This window comes from Pteropus vampyrus, unplaced genomic scaffold, assembly GCF_000151845.1.
Source record: "Pteropus vampyrus isolate Shadow unplaced genomic scaffold, Pvam_2.0 Scaffold214, whole genome shotgun sequence".
Classification (NCBI taxonomy): domain Eukaryota; kingdom Metazoa; phylum Chordata; class Mammalia; order Chiroptera; family Pteropodidae; genus Pteropus; species Pteropus vampyrus.
This window is the reverse complement of record NW_011888995.1, coordinates 507,184-516,520: the sequence shown is the minus strand read 5'-3', so window position 1 is coordinate 516,520 and position 9,337 is coordinate 507,184. Positions and strand designations below refer to the sequence as shown.

At 58.3% G+C, this 9,337-nt stretch overlaps 1 protein-coding gene across 5 annotated transcripts in view; it reads right to left on the bottom strand.

The window, feature by feature from the left end:
• Window positions 1-9,337, bottom strand: part of C2CD2 (C2 calcium dependent domain containing 2) — a 50,639-nt gene that overhangs the window by 6,643 nt on the left and 34,659 nt on the right. For all 5 annotated transcript variants that reach the window (XM_023538211.1, XM_011372861.2, XM_011372862.2 and 2 more), the window contains exons 8-13: window positions 8,093-8,157; window positions 6,241-6,365; window positions 5,608-5,782; window positions 4,685-4,798; window positions 2,777-2,904; window positions 1,061-1,340 (exon numbers count right to left, since the gene is read on the bottom strand). In XM_023538211.1, coding sequence (XP_023393979.1) covers window positions 1,061-1,340; window positions 2,777-2,904; window positions 4,685-4,798; window positions 5,608-5,782; window positions 6,241-6,365; window positions 8,093-8,157 — 887 coding nt within the window. The remainder of the gene's footprint in view (window positions 1-1,060; window positions 1,341-2,776; window positions 2,905-4,684; window positions 4,799-5,607; window positions 5,783-6,240; window positions 6,366-8,092; window positions 8,158-9,337) is intronic.

Below are 9,337 nucleotides of genomic sequence, written 5' to 3'. Positions count from 1 at the left end.
GGATGGGTCACAGGGGAGGGACGCGGAGCAAGCCGGACAGAGGTGGGTGAGGATGGATGCGGGCCCTCCACAGCGTGATGCTGCATGGGGGTCCCCTGTGCACCAAGCCGTGCTGGGCGGCACCCCGGCTCTGCCCGCCCCACCCGGCTGCACCCCACTCTCAGCTGTGACCGTGGAACCTGTCTCGGGACATGCAGTGTGCGCTGGGGCACAATCACCCTGAGAACCACTGGTCTCCAGCACGGCAACAAAGGCACAGAGAGGCCACGGAGCGATCGCCATCCAGGGCTCCCGACCGCCCGGGGGTGCCGGGGGTGCCTCATGTCTACACTCGCAGGGAGTAAAGACTTAGCGGCAGCCACGCCTGTCACACCCCGTGTGGCTCAGGCTCCTGCCTGCGGTCTCCCACCCTGACTTCTGCCCTGGGGGCTCCTTACTGCCTGGCAGGAGGTGGACACGTCCCCGCCGACAGAGAGAAAGCCGAGGCCCAGTGAGTCTTGAGGTCTCACATCTGCCCCCCAGTCCCTAGACTACAGATCACTCTCATCCAAAGCACTGACACGGAGAAGAGATTCACGGATTTAAAGCACCGATTTAGAGCTAACGGAAAACCAGGCGTTATTCTGATGAAATGAGCCCCTCCTCACCACACACACATGCGAGGGTAACCAGCTGACTTTCTGGGGGGCTCACCTCCCCCGTGGTCCCAGCGGTGAGCTGTGGTTTGCTCTTAGGTGGAGGGAGAGTCCGAGGCACAGTGAACCGAGATGCCAATGTCCCAGCCAGGGGGAACCCGGCCTCCACCTGGCTTTGCTCAGACAGAGGAGGCATGCACCCCAAAGGCAGAGGTGACCCCAGCACTCGCACTCGGAAGGACTCCGAAGCGCCCCCGTTCCCGACCGGGCTCAGACCTTGGGTGCAGGTGCGTTGGCAGGTCGGTGGGGACGGAGGAGAGGCTGAGGGCGGGATGGACAGGGGAGGGCGCAGGCTGGGAACTCGGCCTGGAAGGCAGCGTGGAGCGAGGCTGTCGCTGGGGGTTCGGGGCGCGGGGGGCAGGTACCTTTATGCTTCTTGGCGGCGCCCGGCTCCGAGACGCTCAGGGAGCTCTCGGACAGCTCATCTGTGTCGGGCTCCCGCGGCACCTCCTCCAAGTCCCAGGGGGCCAGCTCGCAGTCCTGGGGCTCCAGGGCTGGCGGGGCCCCAGCCGAGGCGTCCTCCTCCGGGGGAGCGGAGGCTTCAGGCGCCCCCGGCTGGAACAGGGCCTCCTCTCCGCGGGCGCTGTCCATAGAGGCCACATAGTCCAGCATCAGGCCAGCATCGCTGTCCTGACACAGCGAGGTCTGTCGGGAGAGAGAGTCAGCGTGAGGGACGCTCCAAGGACACGCCGCCCAGACCCTCGATGGGTGACGGCTGTGACCTCCTTCTAAGTCGGAGGGGTGACAGGGACGTGAGCTCGGAGCTCCAGGTCCAGCTCCTCCGAGCCTCTGTGCCTACAGCATCTTAAACCGATAAGCCCAGGCTCTGTACCCGAAGGGCTTTGCTCGTGTGTGAACCAAGCCGAGGGGCCGGGAGCGGGAAGTGGCCGCAGCGGGCACGGAGGGGGCACGCGCCGGTCTGCTGTTCTCCCGAGCAGCTGCACGGGGGCGTCTGCTTAGCGACAGTGATAACTGCGCTTCCCTGACTCAAGTGCCCGTGGACTCAGAGGGGACAAGGAAGCATCAGTGGAAGGAATAACCGCGGTGGGTTGGGGGCATCAAACGTTAAGATCCATGTGTGCCTGACGATTCTGAAATGAAACCTCAGAGAACGCTTAGAGGAGATTGGCCACGAGTCTCACACTCGTCCAGAACCGGGAAACAGCAGGGAAACACTAAAACCCTGGGTCCCGCCTCTCCCGGAGATGCCAGCGCCGCCTGCTGGCTGCCGCGGGACGGCACAGGACACCCTGAGAGGCACCGCCCAGCTCCCGGGGGATGATGCTCAAGGCTGCCACCAGCTGTGCCTGTCGGGACTCGAGGCCCTTCTCCCGCAGCTGAGAGGTGGGTTTTCAGTGTGCCTGCCAGTCCCACCCCAGGGTGCCCTCGAAGTATCAACGAGCCCGCCTCCTCCTCCTGGCCCCCTCCCGCCATCAAATCTGCCGAGGTCCCTCCTTGCTCACACCTCTTTGTTCAGTCTGAAATGTTAAAAAGGAGCAAGGGACGGTCCTCGTGGCCTCCCGCCCTGAGGGACAGGCCTCTCCAGCAGCCCGGCCCGCTTGGCGCCCAGTCAGGCCGGCCATGCCCCCACCGCCTGCTCTGGACAAACATCCCGGAGCGGGAGGAGGCAGGCGTGGGATCGGACACGTTCAAAAACGAGCCTCGTCTCTAATTGCAAAAGGCAAACACATTCACCGCGAAAAAATCAAAATGGTGTGGAAATGCGTAACGTGGGAAGCGGAAGTCGCCGGGAGCGCGGCGGTGGCGGGCGGGGCCGTCCCGGAGGGCTGCCCCAGTGGCCCTGGGGTCTCTCTCTTCCAGTGACTTTTCCTCGAATGATTCACCAACCTCTCTACGACCAAAGCGCCACCCCACCCCCTCCCCCACCCCGTCGGAAACGTTCATGTTTCCTTCGTAAACAGGATGAGCTTTGTGAATGAGATGCCACCAGTCGGCCCCTGCTGGATGAGGGACAGGGACCGACTTTTCTAAATGGGGCTTCCTGGAGGTGGATCACAAGCTGGGGCCAGCTTCCACGGGCGGGGCGGGGGCTGGCGGGGACGGGGACAGACGCGGCTCACCTTGGAGACCCCCGATATGATGATGGTGCTCTTCTTCCGTGGTGGCCTGAGCTTCAGCTTCGAGGACTCGCTGAGCTGCCGGATGGCGACCTCGGCCACAGGATCCGAGCCGTTTAGCACCAACAGTTCTGCGGGGGGAGGCGGCGTTGACACGTCAGCAAAACTCAGAAACTCCGCTTGTGGACCCTGGTCTACAGCAGACGCTCTGTGTGGTCACATGACACACACTGACATGTGCACACAGGGTCTGTGCGTGTCTGTGTGCGTGAGCTGCACCCCGATAGAGCTGGGGAAAAACCAGCCAGAGCAGGTCAACAAGCAAAAGACCTCCAAACTTGGGGCGGATTTTGAACTGCGAGAGGCAAAGTGGGTGACCACCCACAGCAGGGCTCAGGCCGTGAGGGGCCGGTCGTGAAAGCAGCACACGCCAACGCCTGACGCTCCAGGCCGTGCAGAGGGCTCTGCGCATGTGACTTCACTCAGTCGCCCCCCGACCCTGAGGTGGGCGTTCTCTGAGGCCTCCTCCGGGAAGCGAGGGAACAGTCTGGCAGCCTGGCCAGAGGCAGAGCTAGGATGCCCGCCAGGTGTCTGGGACACAGAGCTGACGCCCAGAACGCACAGTCCCGCCAACGTCGAATGGAAGCGGCAACACCCTAAAGGAGGAGCGCGTAAAAAGAACCTTCCGCCCTCAGTCTTGGCGGTGGCCTGAGGGACACGGGCATCGCGCTCCCAGGAGGAGTGGTGGCAGGACCCGGCGGCAGCAACTCCTTGGTCGTGACCCACGACGCGGGGAAGGGTCGCCAGAAAGGGTTGAGGGGGACGCCTTTGGGGAAGGCTGTGCCGTGACTCCCGCGCCTCCGAGGGACGGGTCTGCGCAGGGCACCTCTGCCCGGTCAAGGTGACAGGTGTGCCCGGGAAAGCGACTCGGCCCCGGCTGCACCGTGGGAGCCGATGCCAGGGGCTGGAGCCCGAGATCCGATGACAAACCCACGGCAGGAACCTCAGCCTGGGGTCTTTGAAAAAGGGGTCCTGCCCAGGCGAGGGGACCCCCATAGGATGAGGCGGTGGGACGTACCACCGGGGCGGAAGCTGAGCCGGAGCCTCGTGTCCGGGAAGTCATGGCTGGGGGGCCCTGCAGGGCAGCGTCCGAAGAACCACGAAAATGCCCGCGGGGGAAGAGGCCGTTTCCCGCCCCCACCGGGCAGAGCGGGGCAGCGCACCCAAGACGGCACGGCCAGCCGAGCCCCTGTCCCCACCCGCAAGTCCCTGCCCCATCCTCGCCCTTGGCAGCAGCAGAACCAAGCTCAGCGGGTGCGAGGCGGCCAGACAGAAGCCACCGACCTGACCCGCCCCTGTGACGTACGTCCCACATGCCGGGGAGGGGACACTTAACCCCGAAACGTGGACTACGCTGTGACTCAAAGAGACAGTGAGACATCTCTTTAAAGATATTTACTGCCTAAAAGTGACGATAAAAATGGAAAATTGGCACCTAGAGTTCTTGGGGGGTGGCGGGGGGGAGGTGGATGAGAAATGCCTCCTGTCAAACAGGCTTCACGGGGCAATGGGGACAAAAAATAAAGCTGCCTTTCTGATTATGTCCCCTGAGTCCTGCCAACTCCATGATATTCGTGTAACTGGTCGAACAAGAGCAAAGGGCACGTGCAGACAGTTTACAAACTGAGGTGTGAGCCGGGGGGCGTGTCTGTGACGCGTCCCCCGTAAGGACCGCAGGGGCCAAAACGCCACTCCCGGCAGTCGGCCAACTCAGACTTCCCTTTTCTCCCTCGAGTTCTTCACTCGCTCCTTAAAAAAGCTTCCCAAACCGCGAAGAGGGGACGCAGGCTTCTCATCGGGGGGGGGGGGGCAGCTGCAGGAAGAGCACAGGATCGGCCGGGGACGCCTCACCTGTGTCCGAGGAAGACAGGGTCTTGCTGACAGGGGCGCTGCAGCAGGAGATGGCCTGGACGGAGATGTCCTTCTCAATCACCCTCACCTTGACGGGCGTCCTGAGGGGAGAGTCTGCCGGGAAGACGCCGGTTACAAGGGCCCCCAAACCGCGTCTGAATCCGGTGATGGGGCAGTGAAACCTGACCTTCCTCCCACCCCACCGCGTGCGGTCGGGAGGGGCGAGCCTTACGGGTTTTTAACTCTCTCTCTTATTGCATTTTTGGTTTTTTGGGGGGTGGGGTGGGGTAGGGTGGGGAGCTTGCCAAAAAAGGGTGTTGGAAGCTCGGGTTTAAATAAAATTGCAGAAATGTTTTAATTAAGCCAGAATTTCCCGGTCTGTTTTTGCATTCCAGAACCGTGCCAGGCCGTCTATCCTGGGAAGATATTTCTGTCCGAGCAGAAACACAGTATAAATAAATAACTCATACACTTATACAGAAGTCGTCCTCCAAGGCAGTGGCTGTGGGGACAGGCACAGAATTCAGCCGGATCTAAACTGACTGCACATCGAGCCTTCTAGTAAATGATATTTAACATCAGCAACTCTCCACTGGCCTGCTGTTTAAGATCGCGTACTGTCCCCACGCCGACGTCATGGACCACTCCCTTTAAATAGCTGTTTCATCTAACACCTGAATTTTAGCTCCAGAATACACTACTGGTGGAACCTTACTTCGGCTTGTATTTATTTGACAAAATAGAAAGGTAATTTTCTTTAAAAAAAAAAAAAAAGGCTACGCAGGGGTCTCGCCGGGCACGGCGCTCCCGCGCCACCGGCTTTATGACCAGCCGCCCGCGGCCCCGCCTCCTGCGCCCGGGGCCCAGGTCTGCACGGCGAGGGCGGGGCTCGGGCTCGGCCCAGGGATGGCTCCCCCTCTCACCAGGGCTCAGCGGGGACGCCCGCCCCGCGTCGAAGCGAGGCTTGGTCTTCACGGCGGTGACGGTGGTGACCACCGTCCCGCACGGCATCACCGTGCGGTCTTTCTCTATCTTGGCGGCAGGAACGGGCGGCGGGCTCTGCCGGGGCTTCGCTTCGCAGGGTTCTATGTAACAGAACTGTGGAGAAGGCGGTTGTGCTTCAGGGTCGGTGTGGGGACAACCCCGCCCGCCGTGGACGCCGACATCCTCTGCCGTAACCACTGGTGCCTTCAGTCACTGTCGCTTAGTACGATAATGAACCCGGATCTCCCCAGAGTTGACGTCAGGATGACAGGACCCACGCTCGAATCCAGCCACGCGACACGTGACGGGAGCAAAGGGTGGAGGTGTGAAGGACATAGAACACGCTTTGTGGCGTGAACCACGTTCACGGAAAACCGTGTCACGTGGCAGATGGCTCGACACGGTCACGGGCAGGAAGCGTCCCGGTCAAGTCTCCAGACGCACCGTATGAAACGGCGGTCCTTCCCCGACCGGCCCCTCTCACCTTCACACCTTCACACCAGAGCAAGACAGACAGACAGACAGAAACGAGGGCTCGTCTAAGCGGGTCGGGCTGGGACCTGGCCACCTACCTCCGCGGTGACTGAACCCAACACCGAGCTGCCCAGGGAGGGCCCACTGGTCAGCGTGAAGCTTTGTGGCCCGGAAGGCTGCTTCTTAAACAAATCTAAAGGGACAGTTGTCATCGCCAGCAGAGCTAAAAAGACAGGAGACAACAAATGAGCACCACGGATGTCTCCACGGGAGGGAACAGTCGGCGTGAGCCGCTGCAGCCAGAACGAACTCCTGATCACTCCTGTCCGCCTGAAACCATTTGGCAAATGTCATTGTCATAACAACGAAGGAAGCTGAGAGGTGGTGAGGACGGGCAATGTGACCGTGACGGGCAATGTGACCCTGGCCTGGAGCAGAAACTGTGGGTAGCAAAGGGGCTCTATGGAAAGTGACCTCCTGGGGTGGCCTGGGCGTGGATTCCTACGTGGGCAGGTCACGGCGGGCAGTCACGCCCCAGGCACACGACTTCTCCAGTGACAGGCTCACCTGCGCCCTGAGCCAGCCCCCCCCCTGCCTCATTAGTGAGTCAATGGATAAAACTGGAACTCGGGGGGCGGGCTGGACGGCCGCGGCGACGAAAACTCAGGACGCTGAAAATCGTGCCGCGGACGCGTAAGAGAACATCCCGGCTCACAGGGAAAGAAGGATTTAGGGGTGAGGAGCCACGAAGCACGGAATTGCGCTCCGACCGTCCACACGTTTACGTGCGTGTGTGGAGAGAGACAATACGTAAGCGAGAGCGACCACCGGGTGTGAGCACGGAGCGTAAAGGAAATGGGCAACATGTTCAAAGCACAGGAGTCTGAGTTAATGGTTATACGGCTCTTCGTTGGTTTCTTTTTCAAGTGTGGAATTTCACAGTCCCTGTGGGGCTGGACAGGAGCGGGGCCCAGGGCGGACTAGGAGCCGGCTTCCCTCAGCGGCCGATCCTGCGTCCCCACGCCTGCCCGCTCCGGGAACCTCGGCTCTTATCTCGGGAGCGGCCCAGGTGTCTCGAGGCTGCCGATCACGGAAGTCACTGTAGAATTCCGGCTAATAACCAGAAGCGTGAACATCTTTTTCCTGGGTCTTGAGAACATCAGAACATACCCAAGTGGCTTGGCTGCGCAGCTGGATAAGCCAGTGACGGGTCATTCCTCACTTTCAATGCTTGGTGCGTTTATAGGGATTTTTTAAAAAATCTAATAAACATTGAAACTACCGACTTACACACAGGTACGCCTGTGGGTCCACATTCGCTATAGCGATTTTCCTTCTGTTTTCTTGTATCTGAAGCCCGTGTCCAACTCAAGCCACGGTGGCTTATGGTACAAGGACAGGACAGTTTGAAATCCAGACACGGGAAGCAGGATGGTGGCGCCGGGGGCTGGGGCAGGGGGAGCGGGAGGCGGCGCTGTTGAATGGGGACGGAGCCTCGTTCTGGAGATGGGTGGTGGGGATGGCCGCCCAGCGACGTGAACACACCCGGGTCACCAAACTGCACTCGAAAACGGCTAAGACGGTAAATGTTATGTTACGTGTATTTCACCGTCATAATAATAGTAATAATAATTAATAATAACAATACATGACCTATTAAGGCTCAGAGGTTTGAGAACTGCTTCTCTAAGCCAAGAATTGTTTCACGAGAGATTCTGGCTATTAAAAAAACAAACCAAAAAAACCCGTGGAACATACGTTCCCAAAATGCATGACCTTGTTAATGACCGAGAGGGACCTTCAACCAAACATTCCCACGGGGAGACCCAGAGTGGTTTGGGGGGAGGGGCTGGCCTCCTCCGGGTCTCCGCCCTTCGCAGCTTCCCAAGGCCACCGTCAGCTGACTGAGCCTTCCAGGGAGCAGGGCCTCATCTACCTGGTCGCACCCACCTTCCGAGGGTCTCCCATCCTCTGAAATCTGCAGGCACAACTCTTTGGACCTGGCATTCAACTCACTGTGAAAAGGGAAAAAAAACGCTGTGAGTCTTCAAAGGTGCTTTATCGCTTTTCGAAATAGCATTTTTTTCTGATTATAAAGTCATCATCAATATTTTAAAAACGATAGAGACATATAGCCGAAGGGATAAAGATGATCTGCAACCTCACTATTCAGAAATGGTTACTGTTGACATCTGCTGACTGGCCTCTCAGAATTATCCAACAGAACTTTCTGGATGATGACGGTAACATAGGTGCTATCAAATACGGTGGCCACTAGCCTCATATGGCTTTTGAGAACCTGAAATATGGCCAGTGCAAACAGGAACTGGATTTAATTTCGTTTCATTTTAATGACTTGAGATTTAAAGAGCCACACGTGGCTATGAGGAACTGTATCAAAAGGATTCTCGTGTAATTGTCTAAACCCGAAATATAGAACATGATACGCCTCCCTCCTTCTTTGTAACCTTTTTTTTTTTTTCATTTACGATACCACGTGCATCTTTCCAGGACAATAGCTACAGGGCAGCATCGCTTTCAATCGGCTGCTAGTACTCCACTATCTGGCCCTGCGAGATTTAATTAAGCCAATTCCTTAATAAGCCAACCCAACAACATTTTCTCTTGTCACGACAGGGCCTGGGGACACGGGTGAGGAGAAAGTCAACGTTAAGAGCTACCTTCCAACAGAAACTCATGTCTGACTTAAAGGCACCTCCGATGCTTGATACACTTTTTTAAGAAATTGTTTTAAACATTGTTTTTGGTCTAAACGGTGCTACTAAGTGATGCTGGGGTTTGGCGGTCTGCACCAGGTGTGGCTGGGGAAACTGAGCCCCCAGGGACCCAGCTATACGCACAAGGTGAACTCCTCTTCCCAGGTGAGGTCCGTAGTGTTTGGGGGGAGGGCGCTGGACAACTTCTGAACAGGCTCGTTCAGCTGGAGCGTGCACAGCAGATTCAGGTCGCCTGCAATCGAGCAGAGGGTCCGGCTGGGCTTTTACTGGTGGTTTCTTAATCGCTTTAGGACATTTTTGCTTGTCAAAGAAAGGCTGAATAAAATGCCTGCGGTCTTGGCTCACCAACTTCCGAGGGGCCTTTCTTCCATCTCCACTTACAAACTCTGGAAGCACCCCACTCTGTCTGCTGCTAAAGATTTTTCTACCCTCGTTTAATGCCCAGAACCCAGACTGA